The sequence below is a fragment of the Takifugu flavidus genome, chromosome 4 (genome assembly GCF_003711565.1).
Source record: "Takifugu flavidus isolate HTHZ2018 chromosome 4, ASM371156v2, whole genome shotgun sequence".
NCBI lineage: Eukaryota > Metazoa > Chordata > Actinopteri > Tetraodontiformes > Tetraodontidae > Takifugu > Takifugu flavidus.
In genome coordinates, this window is record NC_079523.1 from 17,360,253 (window position 1) to 17,383,740 (window position 23,488).

General features: G+C 48.4%; 1 protein-coding gene across 4 annotated transcripts in view; it reads left to right on the forward strand.

Moving 5' to 3' along the window:
- LOC130524306 (plasma membrane calcium-transporting ATPase 2-like) overlaps window positions 1-22,924 on the forward strand; it is a 54,547-nt gene extending 31,623 nt beyond the window's left edge. For 2 of the 4 annotated variants that reach the window (XM_057030317.1, XM_057030315.1), the window contains 15 exons: window positions 1,672-1,845; window positions 3,526-3,740; window positions 3,824-4,066; window positions 4,379-4,620; window positions 4,703-4,940; window positions 5,883-6,062; window positions 6,210-6,297; window positions 6,503-6,609; window positions 8,897-9,088; window positions 9,579-9,792; window positions 9,864-10,075; window positions 10,695-10,802; window positions 11,215-11,397; window positions 14,682-14,892; window positions 17,358-22,924. In XM_057030317.1, the coding sequence (XP_056886297.1) occupies window positions 1,672-1,845; window positions 3,526-3,740; window positions 3,824-4,066; window positions 4,379-4,620; window positions 4,703-4,940; window positions 5,883-6,062; window positions 6,210-6,297; window positions 6,503-6,609; window positions 8,897-9,088; window positions 9,579-9,792; window positions 9,864-10,075; window positions 10,695-10,802; window positions 11,215-11,397; window positions 14,682-14,892; window positions 17,358-17,362 (2,612 nt within the window). In that variant the 3' untranslated portion in view covers window positions 17,363-22,924. The remainder of the gene's footprint in view (window positions 1-1,671; window positions 1,846-3,525; window positions 3,741-3,823; window positions 4,067-4,378; window positions 4,621-4,702; window positions 4,941-5,882; window positions 6,063-6,209; window positions 6,298-6,502; window positions 6,610-8,896; window positions 9,089-9,578; window positions 9,793-9,863; window positions 10,076-10,694; window positions 10,803-11,214; window positions 11,398-14,681; window positions 14,893-17,357) is intronic. The other 2 variants (XM_057030316.1, XM_057030314.1) reach the window with 1 other exon arrangement.
- Window positions 22,925-23,488: the final 564 nt, after the last annotated feature.

Below are 23,488 nucleotides of genomic sequence, written 5' to 3' on the forward strand. Positions count from 1 at the left end.
ATAAGAAGACAGAACTATACAGCAGGGGTGCCTCAATCCAGTCCTCGACCCGGGTTTCTGTCCTGCCGGGCCATGGCCCTTGAGGACTGGACCTGGGCCCCCCTTCTCTCCAGTAAAGGGTTTATTTTAAATAATCAGCTAAACTCGTAGCCTAAAAAAGCCTTCCCGTGAGTCTGGGATGGCTAAATGGTTGTCCTTCCCCTCACGGTTTAGCTAACATTCCCGTGAAAAGAAGCGGGGCTTTGACGTCATTTTGAACGTATGCAGTAGAGCAGGGGTGGGCAAATCCAGTCCTCGAGGGCCGGATCCAAGCCGGACTTTCCGTCCTACAGGTAAACACTTTCACCTTTCATTTGCCTTAGTGACAGTGGTTTTTTCCTGGTAGGATGCAAAACCTGGCTGGATTCCAGCCTTCATGGATTGGACTTGCCCATGAGAGGAGGTCAAAAAAGTCCTCGAGGGTTGAATTTAAGCCGGGATTTGCATCCTACCAGGGAGAAACCGCTTTCACCAAGGTAAATGGAACCCCAGGTGAAAGTGTTTACCTGTAGGACAGAAGGTCCGGCTTGGATCCGGCCCTCGAGGACTGGATTTGCCCACCCCTGCAGTAGAGCCTGGTCCTCGACAGCAGTCTCGCTACGCAGGTGCACCACAGTGGCCTTCAGCCGCCCTGCTCGGATGAGGTTTATTTGGAGTGTTGAGGAATTCACCAGCAAACAAAAGACAGAAGCTGCTTTCAGGGTTTGTGGAAATTATGAAGATCAGTGTGATCTTTTCAACGATAATGACAACAAAAAGAAACCCTCCTATGGCCTCCCGTACCGTTGGTTCACGGATAAAGTTGCTCTTTTGTTAAATAAAGGGAAACCTAAGCTGATTAAGATATCAGTAAAAGCTGATTGCGTTAGCTAAATGTTTTAGAATTGCAATATTAATGTACTTGACAGCAGTTCTTGTCCCACCGTCTGTCACATTGTGCAACGTCCCGTCTTGCATCAAACTAGCTTTACTCCGGTTTTCCCACATTTCCTCGGTGCCGACACTTGCTCGCGCCCTCTGAGCAGGGTTGCAAATGAAGTGAAATGCAAATCCAGGCTTTGCTTAGGCATGAGGAGCAAAACCATGGAGCAGGATGTGCAGGTGCCATGTCACATTTTGAAAGTGCAAAACGTACTTGGCGTGCGTGCGTGTGTGTGTGCGTGCGTGTGTGTTTGTGTCAGTGTATCTGACAGCCTCTTTTGTATTTGCCGCTGTGTCTGCTGCACTTCATGATGAACTGCTGCTCCAGAATGGTCTGTAACACTCTGAAAGCTACCTGGTCCATTTCATAAATGGTCTGTGATCATACTTTAAGGAAATGCAACTCTGCATTCAGCCATCCGTCACCCCGTAAACCTGAGGAGCGAGCGGCCCTTTACGCTGAAAATGCTGCGCCATTCATTACTAAATCTATAATACTTTCTTTGCCTCTTTCCTCTCTCACTCCCAAACCCCACCTTTCAACTCTCACCCTCCACCTTTTTTGTTTCTGAATTTCTTTCTCAATATTGTCCTCATCTGCCTTTATGCTCTGGCCTTGCGCTCCATTTCCCCTCTAACTGCCCACCTTCAAACATGCCCCCTCCTCCTTTTTTTACCCCAACCACCACCTTACCACCCCTCTTCTCTCAGCCAAAGCTCAGGACGGCATCGCCCTGGAGATAGAGCCGCTGAAGAGTGAGGAGGCTGCGGAGTGCGAGGAGAAAGAGGAGGCCAAACCAGTGAAGAAGGTCAACGTCACCAAGAAGGAGAAGTCGGTGCTGCAGGGCAAACTGACCAGACTGGCTGTGCAGATCGGCAAAGCTGGTAGGGAGTTCACGTGCACACGCTGTTTGGGTTTTATGTTTAAATAAATAAAAAATAAAAAAAAGAACAAAGAAGGATGGGCTGAATGTGGGTCCAAGCAAGAGAGGAAAGTGTACTTCAGCTTTAGACGATGGATATACAACTTTTGGGCCGAGGTGACACAAAAGGAAGCAAAACGTTGGGGTAAAGGAGCCGAGGCTGCAGTGCCGGGGTGAGCAGGCGCACCGGTGTCTGGGTTCCAGCTACGGACCCCTGCGGATCGCCGCCACAGCTGCTTTCTGCTGGTTTAGCAGCCACCAACACTCTGGAGTTTGGGATTAATGAGCAGACGGAACACCCAGCCTGCAATGGTTCGATCAAGCCTAGAGGTGGATATTCACACAGTAAACAGGAGAGGTTCAGGTTATGATCTCATATGATGATGACTTCATCCTCACCCTTGCAGGTAAACAACCAGCAAGCGTTCTCACCTTTATGCAGAGCGTCAGATTACCAGAAATTTGGGGCTGTTCCCATAAATAGCACCTGTGTTCGGAATGATTGGCTGACTGACAGAATGCACTCACTGTTATTGGATTGATTTTCACACAATTCATTTCTGAATGAAATGATTTTTCTACGTTATATCAATTGACCTTAATTCTCTGAGGGCTTTTGAGGACAACCTGTACCCTCCGGTCTGTCTTCTATAATAAACCACCTCATTAAGTGACAGAAATAAATCACAGACCAGGAAGGGACTGAAAGAAAAACAATTAAGCCGGTATTTTTTAATGGTTTCATCTGTTACCGTTCCAGCAGTCAAGGTCAGTGCAGGTACTTTGTCTCTTCCTACCATATTATCAGCGCAGTATGAAGACATTTTAGGGTAAAAAAAAGCCCAACATCAGGGCTCGATGTTGCATCTGTGTTTTCTTTGTTCAGAAATGGGAACCATGAGCGTCACTGCATGACTCAGCAGCTCTGTGATTAAAAAAAATGCTCCAAGTCACATAAATAAGAGCAGAAACTGTCTTCATTCACTGCTGTATTTCTGTTAAAGGATCTGAACTGACTTTAAATTTGACTCGCGTGTCCCTGTGAGGAGAGATTGAACCAATGCATCCACATTTAAAGTCTAATCTGAGCAGCAAGTTCATCCCCAAGTGCATGAAGTAACCACAGGGCAGCACATAAAGGTGCCGCGCAGCAATAAACCCGTTTAGCTATAAAGGCTTTGGGGGTAGTTTGCTGCATATTATAGTTCATGTGCTGCATTGAAGTGGAGACGGAACATCTCAACAATACATTTTATCCTCTTCGGAAGTTTAACTTCCCACTTTCCCTCATCTGAGTCACGAGTGCAACGAGACATAAAGCTATTGAGGAGTTACATGAAACCAAATTAATAATAAGAAGATGTTTGTTCCCCTGGTTGAGTGGATGCTTTAGATGCACCTTCTCAGATGGTGATGCAAGAATCAGTCTGTACCACTGCTGTAGGTTCGGGTTCGGGTTATAGGGTTATTTATTATCATCCGTCCCTTCTGTATGAAGTTAATTGATAGGGTCAAACACCGCCTGGGCGCGCAGTGTTTCCAAATGCCTGGAGTCATTTTTACACCTACAATTGGCACATCTCCTGTACAAAAGAGTGCGTATTTGTGTTGAAGCTCTCGGCATTCTGCTGACTCTTCCCAGGCCTGATCATGTCGGCGGTGACGGTCATCATCCTCATCCTGTACTTTGTGATCGACACCTTTGGAGTTCAGGGCCGCTCTTGGATTGCCGAGTGCACCCCGATCTACATTCAGTACTTTGTCAAGTTCTTCATCATCGGTGTGACCGTCCTGGTGGTGGCGGTTCCTGAGGGACTACCTCTTGCTGTAACAATCTCTCTGGCCTACTCCGTCAAGGTTAGTAGCGTCCGGTCGCCCAAAATGATTTTAAACTGCGTTGACAGCGTTCGGACAGTTGTGCCTTCTTTTCTGCGGTTTAGAAAATGATGAAGGACAACAACCTGGTGCGTCACCTGGACGCCTGCGAGACGATGGGCAACGCCACGGCCATCTGCTCGGACAAGACGGGAACGCTGACTATGAACCGCATGACCGTGGTGCAGGCGTATATCGGTGACACACACTACAAAACCGTCCCCGAACCGGAAAACATCAAACCGGAGACACTGGAAATAATGGTCAACAGCATCTCCATCAATTCAGCTTACACTACAAAGATACTGGTGAGTCCGTCCCAGATGTCAAAGCACAGAAGGGCAAAAGCAGCTTTAAATGTGACTTTAAATTGAGATTTATTAGTGTGATGCCAGTCACTTTTAGGATTCTTTCACTAATGGCATCTTGCTGCACAGACACCTGTCTGCTGCCCAGATTTTGCTATTCAATTCCTAAAGTTCATGGATAAGGAAGATTTGGCTACGCACGAGTTAAATCACCTTACCTGACGACTCGCCAGGCTATTGAGATACCGAATCTCGCAGCTCGCGCTTCCACACATCCGCCTCACATCGTGTTGAAACTGTGTTTGTTTTTAGCCTCCTGAGAAAGAAGGGGGGCTGCCCCGACACGTAGGCAACAAGACGGAATGTGCTTTACTGGGTTTGGTGCTGGATCTGAAGAGGGACTACCAGCCAATCAGAGAGGAGATTCCCGAAGAGAAACTTTATAAGGTTTATACCTTTAACTCCTCTCGGAAGTCGATGAGCACAGTGCTCAAGAACGCTGATGGCGGGTTCCGCATGTACAGTAAAGGAGCTTCGGAGATCGTCCTGAGGAAGTAAGAGATCAGATGAAAGGAAAGTCCAGGAACGTCTCGCTGAAGGTGCGGCTAAAACGCTTCTTTCCGTCTCCTCTTCCAGGTGTTCTCGCATCTTGGACAACCAGGGTCAGCCTCGTGCATTTAAGCTGAAAGATCGGGACGAGATGGTTCGGAAGGTGATCGAGCCGATGGCCTGCGACGGACTGAGGACGATCTGCGTGGCGTACAGGGACTTCCCCGCCGAGGCAGGAGAGCCCAACTGGGACGCGGAGAATGACATATTGAACGACCTCACCTGCATTTGCGTCGTCGGCATCGAAGACCCCGTCAGACCCGAGGTACGCGCCCCGGATGCTTCGTTCGCTGGCTGAAGATGACGCGACCGTCCCTGCCGCCGAACGTCTGTCAGAGCGCCTCACGACTGTATCTCGTGGCGCGTGTCTCCACTCTGCTTGCTCAGCAGTTGACTGCGGGCTCGATTAGACCTCTCTGCTCGACAGGGTCGCTTCCCCTTAGCCGTCACCGAGCTAACAATAGGCTTGTGTGTTACATACACACGTAATCTTCCACTGGGTTCTTATGTTCCAACCTTTCTCATGTGTTTGGATAATGACAACGCAGCGTCTGGAGGACCGGGCTGCTCAGTGACGGGCTGAAAGACACATGAGCACATAGAGCGCAGAAGCCTGGGATGAAAAACCTTTTGATCACTGAGCCACAGCCACCAGCGCCGGATTAAGAGCTTCACTTGTTAGGAATAAACCGCAACATTATGCTTTCGCATATGCGGAACTCTCTCTTTTTTCATTTTTTTTTTAAATTCGACGTAATCTTGTCTGACACTGGCATTGATGAGACAATTTATATTGATACCTGAATGAAACAAGAGTGGAGCTGAAATCCGCTTTATAATATTCAATAGTCGGCGGAACCTGTGGGCGCGAGCGCTGATGCTGTGATGTTAAATGAAGCCCGTAATAAAGCCCAGAAAGCATCGATCCTGTCTGTCGCTTTAATGTCAGTGATCAAAGGGCACAGACAGGATGTAATAACTGGACAGACGCACTGTTTGTTGTTGTCCGCGCAGCTGTGGGACCGAAGCAGTCGTTCTGAATGCGTGTCGGCTTCTTATTTTCATATTCTGACGCAATAGGCGACTGCACGTTGTCGGCACATTGTAAATCTGAGGAGAAACTAGTCGACTTGTGTTGCGTGCGCTGTCTGAGAGCTGAGTGTAGCGCTCATTCTTCACTGTCTAGCATCTCTGATTCTTATTTCAGGTGCCTGAAGCTATTTCTAAATGCCAGCGTGCGGGCATCACGGTGCGCATGGTTACCGGGGACAACATCAACACCGCCCGCGCCATCGCGACCAAGTGTGGCATCATTGTTCCAGGGGAGGACTTCCTGTGTCTGGAGGGCAAGGAGTTCAATCAGCAAATTAGGAATGACAAAGGCGAGGTGAGACGGGCGGACGCGCTGGTGTTGATGCAAACGCCCGTTTTACCTTCTGATGCTGAATGCAGCGGGAGTCAGTGTTCCAACAGAGGGAGCGTTCCATGAGAGTGCCGTTAGAATTAAGTGCTGCCTTTCATATTTGATCTTTAGGTCGAGCAAGAACGCCTGGACAAGGTCTGGCCCAAACTGCGTGTTCTGGCTCGGTCCTCACCGACAGATAAGCACACTCTCGTCAAAGGTGGGTTCCTTCTAATGGATTTGCTGCCGGTGTCTGTCCGTTTGTACTTTGATGCTCGGCTTTGATCTTCAACGCCGTGTTTGCTACTGTATATGGAACCGTAGCATAGTCAACAGAGCTGCTGGCGTCCACGTCTGACCACAGGAAAACCTTTATTCATCTCAGCCCCAACAGAGAACATCTGCTTTGTTTTCCCCCTGCTCAGGTATCATCGATAGCACGGTGGGCGAAACCCGACAGGTGGTGGCAGTGACGGGAGACGGGACCAACGACGGCCCCGCCCTCAAGAAGGCAGATGTCGGCTTTGCCATGGTAACCATTTTCAGCGGTTTCTGTTCCTCTGCTGTTGTTCAGTGAAAGCGTGTAAACAGGCTGGCGTTGACAAAGCTGATCCCATTTTCTCCTTGCAAAAAAAGTAAAACAAACGCCCCAAAAGGCACGCAGCTGTTTGCACATCTGGGCATTTTGAGGCAGGCATAAGTGCAGACAGATGTAGCCAGTTCTCCAGCAGTACAGATGATCGCGGCAGTTGAGTCGCCAGTGCCCTCCGCTGGGATGTTGGCGAGCTGGAAAGCCTCCTGGTTCAGTTGTTTGTGCACTGGCTCCCCCGGCGACCTGGATCACATGGCGCAGGGTCGTCCATTGTCTCGCTCTCTTTTCTCTCTGGTCCATTTCAAACAGTTTTAGAGCCGCTCTTCTAATGTGGGACTGCGCTGCGAAGGGTTAAGAGGATCAGACCGCTTTGACTACAAACGCGTGATTGAAACTGTTTCCACCACAACAGCAGAGAAGCTCTTTCACTGACGGAGCATCTGTGTTCCAACCAGCTGCTTTCGTTACAGTTGGGATACAACACAGGACCAAGTAGTGTTCCGAATTTCACTTTGCTCTCTTTCTGGATCTCCCATTTGTGATCAGCGCATTTAGCTGCAGTACATGTGCTCAGGCGCGCGTGACAGGAAGCAATAAGAAAGGAAGTAATACTAATAGCTACTTTTAGGATATGTGCCATTTGCATTCCCACAAACCGCAACATCTGGAGACCTTTTCAGCAGAGCCACGCTCAGTAACTGGTCATGTGCTCACTGTTTCCTTTCTTAAAAATGGCTCCAAGACGTGTCTGTTGCCTCATATTTGTCATCCGTCATGGCTCCTGCCCGAGCTGCTGTCTCTCACAGAGGAATTCAAGCTTTTTTTAAACACAACGGTGAGGATTTCTCACTAGCTGATTTACTTTTGGACCATTTGTTTTTATTTGTGTTCTCTGATTAGCTCCCATTATTTAATACCCTGTGTGATCTGATTGAGGGTTCATTTGACTCACTAAAGAGACTCACCTTCATGATCTTTTAGTGGGTCTATCTGCATAAATTGCTGTCACAGTTGCAGCGCCTGCCTCCTAAATTGGTCTCGAGCCTCCATCTCTGGGTACCTTCCTGGAACAACATGAGGTCTCGCGTGTGGAACCCTCCAAAGCAGCGATATTGATAAACGGATCACTTTCATTCCACCGTAGAGTCCTCCAGAGAATTAAAAAAGACTTAATAACACCACTTTCTAGCACTGCATATTGTTTTAAACCAACCATGAACACATACGTGCTGCTGCCTTCACACTAAAACTTCATAGCATAAAAGTCCACTCGAGGATGAAAAAGTGCAGATAAAGACGCATTGTTGAACGAACCCTGCACTCTTCATTATACGGCACGTTTGTCCATCTCTGTAATTAATTTGAAAATAATCAATGCGCAGCGCCTGCTGCCAGTTTTGCATCATTTATAAAAGACTGTGAGCTAATTAAAACTCTAATCCAAACTCGGATGAGGCGCGTTGCTTTCACTAAATCGTTATTCCAATTAAAGTCCTAATTGCATTCATTTTATAGTCAAAATGATCGTGTTGATAATGCCCCTGGAACTGGTGCTGCCCAGAGCTTTGACTTGTAAGGAGTACGGTGGAACTTTGTCCACCTTTATATTCAAGGATGCAGTGTCAGGTGGAAACATCCGGGTTTAGCTATTGCTGTCGGGACATGTGGCTAAATATATGAAGTCAGGGTTAACTGAAAGCACATTTTATTCAATGCATCCAGTCCGATCCGTGGAAAAACAAGCAAGCGTGCATGAACCCAGCATCGTGCCAGGAGAGGGTTACGTGGGCGTCCCGCCCTCAGTAGCTTTACATAAGGGTATTTTATATAGTGCATATATATTATATTTTATATAGTGCACACGGCTGCTGGAATAAGATAAGAGTGGATTATCCCAGTCCGACGTGATCGCTGCCCATGTGCCTGTCTCTAGGTTTATATCGCGCACTAGTGCTGCTCAGTTATCTCATTCTGGTCATTAAAAAAGGTAAAAAGTTCATTTTCTTTCTTTCTTTCTTCTGTAATTAACTGTCATGTAAAGCGTCTGCTAACGGTTACATCGGTTTTTAAATATTAAACAGGTTTTAAAACTGTCCTGCGGGAAAATCTGCGTCTGTGAATGGAGATAAATGTGATAAATCTGTTGGATACAGGTGAAGCTAGACACAGGTGAAGCACATTACACGTGAAAACGTGGTTCGCAACCCCCTCCTCTGCTCCTCATCAGGGAATCGCCGGCACTGATGTGGCCAAAGAGGCGTCTGACATCATCCTGACGGACGACAACTTCACCAGCATCGTCAAGGCCGTCATGTGGGGAAGGAACGTCTACGACAGCATCTCCAAGTTCCTGCAGTTCCAGCTGACGGTCAACGTGGTGGCCGTGATCGTGGCCTTCACCGGGGCCTGCATCACTCAGGTGGGCAGAGTGCAGCGGCCATGACCTGGGATAGAACCTCTCATCACAGATAAATGCGTTGATCCTGAAGATGCTGTGTTTCCATGCTGGAAGGGTTGTGTTAGCCTCTACTCACCATCATTCCTTGGGCATGGTTGTAGAATTATTGTTGTTTTTCCACTTAAAACACTGCCTATTGTATTATGACCAGGTTTTCCTGAGTGTCACTGTCCTGAATGTTTATGGTGCTTTCCTGATTTATGACGTGATGCTGCTGCGTTTGTGTACGCCGCCATATCAAACGTCGTACCGTTGGCATGGTTACTCTGAGTTAGTCATGATCAGCAGGTCAGCCTCTATTCTCGTGGCTTTGTAAAACAGGTTTAAAGGCTGGTCAGATAAAAGTTATTTTGGCTTTACCGTACACACGCAGGGGTTTATGGGAGTAGACGATACATTTCTTAGACTGCCCAAAACGCATCACGTGAAAAACACTGAAGTCTTCCGACAGGACTCGCCCTTGAAGGCCGTCCAGATGCTCTGGGTCAACCTCATCATGGACACTTTGGCGTCTCTGGCGTTGGCCACCGAGCCGCCCACCGAGTCTCTGCTGTTGCGTAAACCATACGGTCGCAACAAGCCCCTGATCTCCCGGACCATGATGAAGAACATCCTGGGCCACGCCGTCTACCAACTCATCATCATCTTCACCCTGCTGTTCGCAGGTAAGTCACGAGAACTCACCTGCTCCTGTCGCACCAGGCTCTCTGTGATCAAACCCTTCGGTGTTCAACAGGCGAGAAGATTTTCAACATCGACAGCGGCCGAAACACCCCTCTGCATTCCCCCCCCTCCGAGCACTACACCATCGTCTTCAACGTGTTCGTCATGATGCAGCTCTTCAATGAAATCAACGCCAGGAAGATACACGGAGAACGGAACGTGTTTGAGGGCATCTACAGGAACCCCATCTTCTGCAGCGTGGTGCTGGGGACCTTCGTCCTGCAGGTAACGAATGGAGCGTTGGCCACGTACTCACAGAGGTGCATTTAATCATTTACTCTAAATGAGTCGAGGGAACGCGAACCCATCGTGTTGGATTTTCGGAACTCTGGAACCTGAAGTCGGGAAGGAATCACCTGACAGCAGGACAGCAGTGGCTGAACCATCCCTGTTCAGGAATGGTTCTGCAGCTGGTGGCCACAGAACGTTTCCTCCTGCTCGTCCTTTATGGCGTTCTGTTTTTAAACAGCACGGTGGGGATTTATGAGTCGCTGCTTTACCTTTTAGGGTCGGGCTGGAAAAGGCAACAGCGGTACAGGAAGATCACTGTCAGAGTCCTTCAAGGTTTCCTCCAGCAGGACACTCGTTAGGAACACGTGGGAGGAATAGACATGCGTTATGATATTGATGATCCAGTGGTTGTAAAGGGTGGCGTCCTCACAGCCCCTGTTGGTGCAGTGGGGCCTGGGGGCCTTGCATGACAGCTACTGCCCTCATGTGGCTGGAATGGGTCACTACTGATTTTCTTGCATCGTTTTGTTTTAAATGAGTCACATGATCGACATTCAAAATATCCGTTTCATTTCATTTCATCATTAACCTGCCTTTTATTTGCTCTCCTCAGATCGTCATTGTTCAGTTTGGTGGGAAGCCCTTCTCCTGCACCGCCCTGACCATCGACCAGTGGTTGTGGTGTGTGTTCATCGGTGTCGGGGAGCTGCTGTGGGGACAGGTCAGACAAGAAGCGCATTCATGGTCTTCTCCTACCAGCCTGTCAAAGTAGAAACCAACATGAGCACTGGGCCGAAACAATGAATACTAATGAGTTTCACGGTGTGAAAAAAAAAAAAAAGAAGCTGCCTTTTACATATGGGCCATTGCAAGGTTGCCATCACAACTATTGTCATGGAGATTTGTTCAGCACTTGAAAGCAGTACCACACGCGGAGGCCGAACCCAAGGTGTCAGTTCCTCTTTCTGTATCCACGAACACATCAAATCGACAGGGAGTCATTTATACAAGCAGCTCCGTTATTCTTGGTGCTAATACTGGCAGTAGCACTGGTCGCTACGCCCAAACTGGGGGCTGTTTATCAGGATTATCACCTCAGACAATAATCTGGAACATTTTTGTTTGCGTGTCAGCTGGTCACGACCATCCCGACTCAGCACCTGACGTTCCTGAAGGAGGCCGGCCACGGCATAACGAAGGAGGAGATCCACGAGGAGGAGCTGACGGAGGACACCGATGAGATCGACCACGCCGAGATGGAGCTGAGGAGAGGCCAGATCCTGTGGTTCAGAGGTCTGAACCGCATCCAGACACAGGTACATCACCTGCAGCTCACCATGACACCCGGCAACAGTCGGACTTCCCATTTATTCTCTATCCAAGGGATACATTTAGAAAGCCAAGTGACTGACTGTAGGTCCCACAGATGCAAGTTCTAGACTCAAATGAACAAATGTTTCAACTTTTTAAAAAGAAAGCCGTATTTAAGTACTTAAGTGTGATAATAGAATACATCTACTCGACCATCTCTTGGAGCTACTTTAGCGTTTAGCATCATTTTTGTCCGAATACGGAAATGGAAGAGGGACGGTTTCGTTCTCTCACTCTGACCTTCACACATTTACAAGAGCAGTCCAACATCTGGATGTCCTTTTGTGCCCTGGAAGAGCGCCACGGTGGCTGTCCTGTCCTCCTCCAGAGAGCTGCACGCTGTTCTCTGCCCCGCACACACACACACACAGAGGTTTTCCGTGATCCGTGGCTTCCTGTGTTATTCTCAGATATTTAGAACAGGACTTGGGATAAGTGCCCCCGCAGCAAATAAAACCTTGATGATGTCCAACACATCCATCATCCTGTGTAAAGGGATCTTTCAGGGTGGGGATGAATTCTCACCCAGGGGAGAATTAGTCATCGGCTATAATTTAGGATTTGTGGGTCTGTGCAAACTGGGAATATCGACCCAGTTGAAATTGGTCTGCAGGCACCTCAGCATGGAAGGATTTATGGTCTGACGAAACACAAATGCAACGGAGGGAATAAACATATAACAAGTAGCTTTTTGGGCAGCCTATACTTATACATTGTTTTACATATTTATTATTCTTAACGTGTATCTTTTCATTGTTTGGCAGATCTTCCCAGCACAAAAAGTAATATTTTCCACTGCTGTCTTACTGTCTTTGCACATTTTTCAATAAATATTTTTAATTTGCAGTCACCCGCGCACAGACGGAGCTCCATATTGGGCCGTGTTTCGTGTTTAGCCAGCTATTAAGGCCAAAGGCACAGGTTGTTAATGCTAACCTAAGGTATTATCTGTGAAACCAGGGTAACGGCTGTAAGGTCACACGGCAGCGCGTCTGTCGTTGCCTCTGTTCTACAGTTCTGCTGGCGCACACTGCAGTTGCCATGACTACTGTTTACATTCCCCCGCAAGATAAAGTTAGCGCAGCTCTTTCCCACCTTCCGCCGTGATTAAACACGCTGAAATGTACTGATGCTGACATGCAGTCATAAAAATTCCTGGGAATGTTGGTGGAAAAGGGGCCGTTGTCTTTACGAGAGCCCTCTTCCTTCCTTTAAAGTGTTCAGCGTGGTAGCGGCCAGGGTGGGCTTGACTTCCTTTAGCTTTAGCTTACTTTTACTTACTTTACTGTAGCATAGAGGAGGCTTTTCCAGCCCTGTATTTCCCCAGCCTTGGCCTCTCTCATCATCTGTCATTGGGCTTGACAGATTCCCGTCCCCTCAGGATTCAAACAAGTGCGGCAGAGGATGCGCTCTCCTAAAAACTAGATGGGGCTGATTTTTTTGGGGATTTGGAGCGACATAAACATCATCAATCCGATGCCGAGTCATGTTCAGTTACCAGCTTTAACTCTTGGATACGATTACCACATTTTGCCACGTGAATTACTGCATATTAATGTAAATAACGCATTAATGAGGGGAGTGAAGCAACAATGGTAGTGACAGACAATCACTTGTGAGCATCATCATCATCATCACCAGCCTAGAAGGGCCCCACGTCCTGTGGGACAGGCAGCTTCCGTCACATGTGTGTTATTAGGTTCACGTCCACTGACTGTGCACTCCATCACTGCTACACTCATATGGACACACACCTCCCCCTCACACTACCTAGGAGCTTCGAAACTTGGCATCTGTTGACATCTGTTGGTTAAAATCGGCCTTACAACACAATTATAAAATCAAATGTTTTCCCTGTCTGTAGAAAACAATTTGCATTAGTCCTGCATACATGTGTCTATTTCTGGCTTTGGTTGCCCCCCCCCCGAGGACCGTATTTTAATCCGTAAAGGTGAATATTGGCCCTCTGTGTTAATATTGTGTCACATCACGTTCGTTTTGCTCTGAATCTTTAAATTACCCACCGATCGGGCGTGATATTATAAGCCCCTACTAATATTGTGTCGGTCCTGCTTCTGTTGCTAAAACCGCCGCGAGCTTGTCGGGTCGAGAGTCACTTTTGATGGATACAAACCGCTGCAGACGGCAAACAGCCTACAAGAGCCGCAGCGTCGGAGAGGCTCTGACCCAGTTTTCCTGAGACGACGCAATTTGATCCCTGCCGAACTGGGCAGGGATCCCGTTTTCTGCTTTTAACGCATCAGCGTCGAAGACGCAGGCGCCACAATCGAGATGATCGGTGTCATTCCCTGGTGGGCATCATTGACTGACAGTTCCAGCGAGAAAAAGAGGTTCAGGTTTGAACCGGGGGAGAAGAAGAAGACCCAAGATTCCCCAAATCGAGCGCAAATGACTCATGTTGGCATTTCCAAACTGGCCGCGATGCTGCTTTCAGGCAGGAGATGTTGTGATTAATAGTTGTGAGGCTCCAGATTAGTTTGGGAGACAAAGGGAAACTGGCTTTGCTGTCCCGCTAATATAACACGCACTTTAAAGAAAAAAACCTAGCTCTTTATATCTGTGTTTCTGTAATATTAATCTGCCCTCCTTCTGGGGATAAAAGACGGAGAGATCCAGGGGGAGGCAACAAAAGGCTGCAAGCTAATTAGGTTCTTATCTCTTCACGCTCCTCTTACTGTCCTCCTCCTCTCTAATCCTTGTGGGCAGCATTGTGCCGGCAAATCCTCAACAGTCAGATACAGTGGGGGAATAGCTGAAGAAAGTTTCGCACCGTCTCCTCTTCCTCCTGTCCTCTAAAGGGGCCTCTTTTGTTTGCTTTCTTTTTTGAACCACTTCATAAATGCTTCCTTCCTTATTCCATTGCTCTGTGCACATGTTTCCACTAACTTGCGAACCTTTTTGGAGACCCACGGTTTTCCTCTCTCCCTACAGCTCCAGGATGCTCGCAGGGCGATTGCTCGTCTCCAATGATCCCAGATGCTACTTTACAGCTGTTTGTTACCCTCAGACATTTGTAACTGTAGTTTCTCCTCTGATTCCACTGCTTTAATCTCTTTTTGTCTTTTGATTGTGCTTTACAGAGAAACGGTGAACTCTAACCTTTAAACTCTGTTGTAACCTCTAAACGTCTTCCTTCCCGTTTCTTTTGCCCGTTCTCTCTGCGCTCCCCGTCTGCTCTCTAACTGTGTTGTGGCTGTCCTTCCTTCAGATGGATGTGGTCTATACCTTCCAGAGTGGCCAGGCGCCGGTTCCCGGTGCTCTACGCCGCCAGCCTTCCGTCGTCAGCCAGCACAATGACGCCACTGCCGCCAAAACTCTCTCTAGCCCCACCCACGTGGGCCTTAGCCCCTCCTCTTCTCTAACCAACTCATCTGGGGCCCCGCCCCCTCCCGCTGCTGCTTCCTCCTCTACTGCAGGCAGTGAGTTGGTGATGAAAGGCCAGCATGCTCCTTGCATCATCAAGCTGGAGTTATTTTCTGTGCTTGATGTGCATGAAAGGCTAAAGGCTGCATGTGTCACCAGCAGTGCTTCTGTCTTCAGTAGGTGTCTGCACCTCCTAATTTTAGCTCTTACCAGCTTCAAAAACATCCCAGCAATTTACATAAGACCTGAGACAATTAGGACACTTGGTAAAGAGAAAGGATTGTCTGAATGTAGGAGATTAAAAGGAACAAGGGCGAGGAAGCGCTGCACACATGTGGATTAGTCCGTGCATGTAACCGTGACATTGAATGACTGATAAAGTCACTTGAAGTGATTTCACACGTTAACATCTTCTCAAACCCCAGAAATAACCCTTCCTGAATCCGCTCCGTCCCGTTAACCAGCAGTGGCGCGCCACGGGTAACGGCCAGCGTATCGGGGTTTAGTAAAGTTCACACGTAAACCGCATAAAACCAGCCTTTAGCGTGAAGCCTGGTTTGGAGCGCTGCTGACTGGTAGCTATTAGAGAACGCCAGCGGGCACAGCTCTCTTCAAAATGTATCCAGATGGCACCTAAAATGCCCTTTTTAAAATGTTCCAGTAGAGGTCGATCGGTAACCAAGTGACAAGAACCCAACACGTACAATAACTCCTAGTTTTGAATGTGTCGGCCCTTTTGTCTTTAAAAGAAATAGAACAAAACAAAACGTGCAGACAACCTGCTCGGGTCATGTTTCCGACCATCTTTGTGTCATGCCCGTTCCGTTTTCCTCTTTCTTACTTCTTCCCCTGCGTTTCTTCTTCTCTGCTTCTGTCAGCCAACAGCTGCATGTTGAGGAGCGTAAACCTTAACCTGCATCTCTAAACCACGATGAGACTTGCTGTCCGACAGGTTGAACCTGTCACACACCACCCAAACCAATGTCCGGTTCCCCTTTTGCTCCGGAATCGGCCCGACAACTTAATCCTGAGCAGCTTCTAAATCTACCAGGCCCAGCAAGTCGGTTGTGGTTTAACAGCAGTACTGTGTGTGTGTGTGTGTGTGTGTGTGGTGTGTGTGTGTGTGTGTGTGTGTGTGTGTGTGTGTGTGTGTGTGTGTGTGCAGTAGCTCTCCAGGACTTTGAACCCGCAGTGTTATTTAATGAAGCGCGTCACCGACGGTGCTTGTAAAGGGAGTTTCCTCTTCCCGACTCCTCGTGTTCTTGCATATTTGTCACACTTGTGTTCCAGACCATCAAACCGTCTTTTAATATCAGACAGCCATGACCCGGGGAGGTGAAAACTGCAGTTTTAAATGATGACAAGGTCAGACGCCGCGGTTCTGGCGGCTGCTAGGACCCTGGGATGGTTGGCTGGGCGGTAATTGACCCGGGAATTCTGCCGTCTACCAGAAAATCCCAAAGAAGACGATCCGTCCCTCTGCTCGGGTTATGCAGCAGAACGGCAACCAGCGAGTCCGACGTTGATAAATGAGACAAACGTGCCAAAATATAAGAAATGAGGACGACAGCACCGTAAACCACCCGTAATCTCTGTGGAGTCTGCTGGATTAAACCTGATGAATCTTTATTAGCAGATTAGTATTTGATTCTCCTGGTCGGGCCTGTTAAACATGTCTTCATGAACCCCCTCACAGGCGAAGCTCTCGTCCCGTCCTTAAAAACATTAAATCAGCTTTAAACACAATTGATCTCTCACCGTTCAGCTTTTAGCTGCAGGGATGTGACACAGTCCTCTTGTGTCCTGTCCAAAACTTCTAAGCGGAGTATGTCGTGAAGCCGTATTTAAGATCAAGGCAATCGTGTTCCACTCATTTCCTGTTGAACTCAAACGCTGGCTGGTAGCAGCAGGCTGAAGGTCTGTTAGCAAAGCAGGTTTTTATGTACCGCAGCTCCGGTAGGAAGTCAAAGTCAGGTTTGAGGATTTCCACACCAAAGTGGAGCAGGTCTTCCACCAAAGACCTCCGAGGAAGCGACCCAGCCAGCGTTTGATGTCTTTAGATGTGATCGAGGACGGCGTCCTCGGGTGTGAAATAGCGGTTCCAAAGGATCAGACGTGGGTGGAGCCAGCGGCTGCCAGCAGGGGTCAGAGCTCTGCTGAGCCGAAGCCACTTCCTAAAGACTGATCCCCCATTTGTTTACTTCAACATTTCCTGGAAAACGTCCCCCTGTTTTTGGACACATAATGAAGCGCACGTGTGAGTGTGTGTGTGTGTGGTGTGTGTGTGTGTGAGAACTGGCATGCTCCTCCACACATGGGCATTTTTCTCGCTGCCTCCAACATGATGGACCTTCTTGATGTGAATGTTTGTGGATTTGTTTCCGTTTTCATCCCTGTGTTGTGGTCTCACCCCTCCCGCCCCAGATTCAACCTCGCGACTCCCCCGCGTCCCGTCGGTCACCTTCGCGGAATACAGATGTGACCCGCTGACATCCTAACGTTCTTCTTCTCTTTCCCCTAGATTAAAGTGGTGAACGCGTTCCGTAGCTCCCTGTACGAGGGGCTGCGGAGCCCAGAATCCCGTAGCTCCATCCACAGCTTCATGGCCCATCCCGAGTTTGTGCCCCTGTCCGAAGAGGAGGCCCACATCCCGCCCATAGAGGAGACCGGAGATGAGATCGACCCCCTCCCCGGTGCGTCCTCCGGAGCTTCAGGAGGAGAGCCGCCCAGCGCGTTCCCCCACGGCCACGAGTCCTCCATCTGAGCACCTCCTCCTCTTCCTCCCTCCTCGTGGTCAGCAGTATCCGTCCCACCACCGACCGGACTGTGGCGTCAAGGAGGGAGGTCCCGTTCGCGGCTCCATCGTCGCCTCCTCACTTCATCTCAACGTGCTGTGTTCATGTTCATACCAACCTTGCCTGTAATTCACGCCGCCTCCACAAGGGTCCACCGTGGACGGCCTCCCGACATCCATTTGTGTCTATTTTTTTACTTTTTGAAAAGCTTTCAGATGCTACTGGGTCAGATCTTTGGGGGACTTGGCAGCAGCATGTTGTATTCTTACTAGCGTTTCCATTTCTGTGTTAATACTTCAAAAAAGAAAAAGCCCAAAAAAAGGAAAAAACCCCAACTGCAACAGACTTTTAAAGGAGCGCAGCGTCCGTGCGCCTTCACGCCTCCACACTGCTAACAAGTGGGTTCGGTCAGAAGATTTTTAGGCAAAACTAACTCTTTTGTTTGTTTTTATAACCTGTAAAGGCGGATTGACTTCCAGTCTTCAGATGTGCGCGACACTACAGTCTAGAAAAAGTTCCTCGCTTTTTTCCGCCGTCTGTATCTGTTTTTGTTTTTTCCCCCCCATTTTCGCTGCCATGTTGCATGTGAAAAAACGGAATCTTTCCTCTCCTGAATTATCCCGCGTGGCAGCAAGGTCGTTCTCTGCACTACCTGGGGGGGGGTCCTGACTTCTGCCGTCAGGGTCCGGGTCCCCCCCCCCGCCCCCCCGCTTGTACATTCACCACGTGGTCACCAGGAAACAGAAGCGTGATTGTTTCCTTCCTTCTAGTGGGATGCATGTTTGTTTCAGTTGTGTTGAATTGCATGAACTTGGGCCCACACTCGGAGCTCTGTTTCGAGGCCCCCCCCCCCCTCCCCGCTGTTTGTGCGGTTCGGGCTGCAGCAGGATCCGTTCACAGGCCGAACCTGCTGCCTCCACAGCGAGAGGGGCCCCCCGGCTGAGATCCCTCTCCTCCAACTGGGCGGGGCGAGTCGGCATAGGCGTAACCTTCGTGCTTCCCTGTGATTGGGCCGCTCACGCGGTCGATTCGGAGCCCCGCCCGGCCGAGCTGGCGCCGGCAGAGGCGGACCAGGGCTCACGGTCTCGTCCTCCTGGAGCTGTTGCAGCAGAAACTGCATGAATTTCTAAATGTGATGTGTGTTTCACAGTTTTCTTGGTGTGTTTTTGTCCAATGGCAATTACAGGAATAGAAAAATGGCTTTTTCTGTAATTGTGATTCTATTAAAACACCGACTGCTTGACGGGGCCCAAACTAACGACTACTTAACTAACTGGGTGATTGTTTTCCTTTTGAAGCAGCAGAACGCCGGCCTCAGGTGTTCACCAGCTGTCTCTGTTGTAAACGCCACACGCTGGAAGGTGACATTGATGTTGGTTTTGACGTGCGAGCCGAAAGACTGCCACGATTTACAGCCATCGCGTGACATTTTTACACGCCATTTTTCACCCACTGACTGTAACCTTTGTTTGAGTCCGTTTACCACGCACAGATGCTCATTAAACCATCGGCCCGGTCCTCATAGGCTCTCAGAAAAGACCAGTTTGTCCATTTTTCTGCCGACTCATCGTCTCAAGCTTCCTCTTCTGTCCGCTCTGGAGACAAAAACGGATCTCTGACCAGGGTCCCAAAAGTCTGTTCAAGACCATTTTCAGTTCTGGATTTTATTTTACTTTTATTTTTTCGGTGTCATACTTGAGGAACAGAAACTGGATCAGTGGTTGTTCTCAGTCGTTCTACTGCTGCCATATTTCCCACCTCCTCTCATCACTGGGGATCTCCTCTCCCCTCTGATGACTCTCTATGTAATCCAGAGCCATATTTTATAGGTTGTCTGTGTTTCTTAATCATCCTTCTCGACGTTTCCTTTGACCTTCTATACCTGACCCCCCCCCTCCCCGGCCTTTTACTCCAAACATGACCAAAAAAAGAGAAGCAAAATGTTTCAGTCATCACTGCCGAACCAAATTCTAAAGACTTGTAGGATGTTTACACGCACGCTCGCGGGTGGCAGTGGGCCGCGTCTCATCTGACCATGTCCCTTCCATTCCCTTTCTTTAGAGTCTTAAACGGGGAAGCTTTCTTGCATGGTTTTCATAGAAACGTCAATGTTTTACTCATTTTTTACGATTCTTCTGTATTTTTATATTCAGTACTTTTTAATATTTTGAAGATATATGAATATATGTGTATAAGCTGAAGCTTTTGGTGACGGTGCAGGACATGAGTGAGATCATCTTGACGTCAACTGTGTCATTTCCGCCGCCTGTGTCAGTTCGGTCTCTCGATATTCGGGCTCAGAAATTTGCGATGGCTTGTTTACTTCCTTTTGGCCATGCAGCAATTGGAATCCCAACAGTCTCCATCTCCCTCTTTTACACGCGCGCGCTCTCTCTGAGCGAGCGGTGACCCCTGATTTGGTTTTGCAGTTCGTCCAAATTCACCAGAAAGGGCGACAAACACTTGCGTCACAACTTCAGTTGCACAGAACCTTTTCTGAAGCTCACATCTAATCACGCTGACATCTGCTGAGTCAGGAGGCCCTTTCTACGTCTGGCCACTCCCAGGATCAGAGCAGGAAATAAGACCTCTGCTCAGATTTGAGAGCTCACAAGTTTTGGCGGTATTGACTCCTGCTGGGGGGCAGTAAAGCCCAAGGGGGCAGTAGAGCCGTCTGTAGGTTTGTGGCCTCCTTTCGTCAGGAGTCAATGAAGCTATAACCCAAAACCAACAAGGAATGTGGCCCGTGGGGGCATTTCTAGTCCTGGTCTGTCCGTTCTAGCTCAGCGGATGACACAAAGATTGAAACTACAGTTTAGAATTCTGACCCAAAGCGTTCTGGACGTCAGCTCGGCTCCAGGAAGACCTCCGCCGGCCATTAACGGGCCGAGCTCAGCTGTTCTAGCATGAACAGCCCCAGGTTCTTTTAGGATCTTGAATGTGAGGGAGATCTTCCTTTGGCGCCACCGTCAGGCGTCCTGGACCGCTTTCACTTCCTGGTTGCCGCCCGGCAGAAGCGTATAAGCATCATCTGTGATGAAACGAACCACCCCGGAAAGCTTTAAGTACGTTGTTCTGCCCTTTCCTTTGCCAGCAGTTGCTTTGAACCTTTTTTTTGTGGGGGGTGGGGGGGTGTTTGCTGTCACTGGACCCCTTTAATGCTGCCCCTCTGTGTGGCTGCTGGCTGTCTGTTGCACGGCTGCCCGAACGGCAAAGCCTCGAGGTCAAAGACCCTCACCATCAACTGGCTTTAGCTTCCCCAAGGTCCTTTTATCGCTTGGGTTCCTTTCGGAGTCGAAATGTTCTCCACCAGTTCTCTACGAGGACTCGTGTGTGTGCGTGTGCGTGTGTGTGTGTGTGTGTGGGGAGGGGGGACAAAAGAAGTGGACTTGTTTTTTCTTTTCCCGTTGCTTCCACCTCAGAGCACTGCCTTTCTCACCACAGCTTCCTGTTCACAGATCTGGAGAGGAGAACATGCCTCAGAATACGTTGAAATGAACTGCAAACGGTCTTTTGCCATTGAACATGCAGTACGTATCTGTATATTTCTATTCACCTGTGTCTGTGTGTTGCTGTCGAGTCGACACCAACACACAGACCTTTCTGGTTTCTCAGCTCAACACCGTTGCAAAAAAGACTAAATGCGACTTGTTTTCTGTAATTACTATGATATACAGTAATAGGCATTGGTGTTATTTTGTATAAACATTATATCATCTATGTGGCATGCATAACATATATACAAAACTTGTGGTTTGAAGCAGTCTGTCTAATCTGGTGCGATTGGTTGCCTTGTGTTCTGTGTAGCCTGAAGCCACTCTGTGTCTGAAAAAATACCCCAAAAAACCTGCATTTGGATAAAACTAACTGTTGAGTGTACGTGTTCAGTGTTCTGTGTTCTGCATGTTTTAGTATGGAATGAAACATCCCAAGTGTCCCCTTATTTTCTGAACAAGACGCAACTTCATCCGCCCACATTTGCACTGTGAGGTGAAACACGCTGAGGAAATAAAACTGTGAGACATCTGGCGGACGGGTCGGTGAGAAGGGAAGGCTCCCTTCTTCCCCTCTCTCATTCGGACTCTCCGTCCACCCACCCATCCCATCCCATCCCATCCCATCACGCCACGCATCCAGCCTCAAATTTCCAAACGTGTCCCTCGCTCATCCCCTGGTGAGAGGAGGAGGAGGGAGACGGTGAAAAGGCCTCAAACAGTCTCCGTGTGCTCCAGGTAGGCCTCAGCCCTGGAGGTGTCCTCATCCCACCCGCCTCTCTCACCCAGTAAACAAATGCTTTGTTTTCTCTTCTATCTGAGCGAATGGTGTGTTTATAAGACGGTAATAACATGGTGTCGCTGAGCGCGGGCTCATTTTCTCTCCTCTCAATCTAAAATGCCTTCAAACTAACGTGCGAGCAGCAGGAAATTAAGTGCATTTTGATGATGCACCAAGCAAATTCCAACAGAGCTGTTTCGCAGCCCCGCCCCCGCCTTTTTAGGACATGGAAATAAACATTGCTCTTATCAAATGGAGTCTGTGATTTTATGCTCCCATCGAGGCCCCGTCACGTCAGCCACAGACAGGTAATTAACCAGCAGGCAGCCGAGATTATCCCAACGTGTTTGTCCCGTCATGACCCGAGCAGCTACAGTGACGACACGTTTAACAACATTCCTCAGAATCTGGATGATTCCAGTATTTGCTGAGTGGTTTTGGAATTGGTCAGAATCCGACACGTGGAGGAGCCCACCTCCGTGACCGCTGACCCCTTGCTGGTGATTTGCCTTTGTGCATGTGTTTGCTTGAGTGTGTGTGTGTGTGTGTGTGCGCGCGCGCGCGCGAGGAATGTGAACCGCGTGTTTCCTCAGTGTGCGTCTTCACCCTGTCCCGTTTGCTTTGATCTATGCAACAGAATCCTTCAGCTCTGGCCATGCACCCACCGTCGCTCCCTTTCCACCGTCGCTGTCTGCTTGTCTCCCTCTGTGCCAACTTCTTCTCTTTCTTTGAGCATTTTCCAGTCCTCCCACCACACCCGGACCCTGATCTGTGCCGTGAGTGTGTGTGTGTGTGTGTGTGAGAGAGAGAGAGAGAGACTGGTGAAAGCAGTCATGCTGTTTCCTTTAATCTTTTGTAAGATATGATCATGTGGAATGCCTTGGTCTTAGTGTCATGTCCTTTGAAGTTAAGCTGAACAAAAGATGATAATCAACCAACAAAGTAAGAAGTACACTTATATAATACATAAATATATCTATAAATCTAACAAAATAAAGCCATTGATATTTGAAATAAATGTGTGTCAGTTTGTGGCTTTCTTTGAACAAATCTATTTAAATTTAAATTTTAATGTGTCGAGAATTAGAGGTGTGATCATCTCATTGTCTTTTTTTTTGATAATGTCATCTATGCCTGTAAAATTATATGTGCATAATCAATGTATTATACAGTATATTTGATATATTAAATACGCACTAAAATAAATATGCACCATTGAAATGAGCAGTGCGCGTATATATTCATATATACATATTATACGAAGTGTCTGCGTGCGTGATACATCTGTGTCCGATCCGTCACTTACCCAGAAAGGTTCCAACACTTCAGTAATTGTAAGGCCAACAGCGCCCCCTGACGGTACGGACATATACCGCCGGTTATTTACCGGTTAGTGACAGATACAGCCCCTCTGTGCATCTATGCCTATAGCCCCCCCCCCCCCCCCCCCCCCCACCGCCGTTTGTTTATGTATATATTCATACAGTATACAATATAATGGAATACATTGGATCTCAGCTGCAGCCGTTCGGTAGCTTAGCAACAGTGTCACCGTGTGGATCAAGGCGGCATTACACCAATC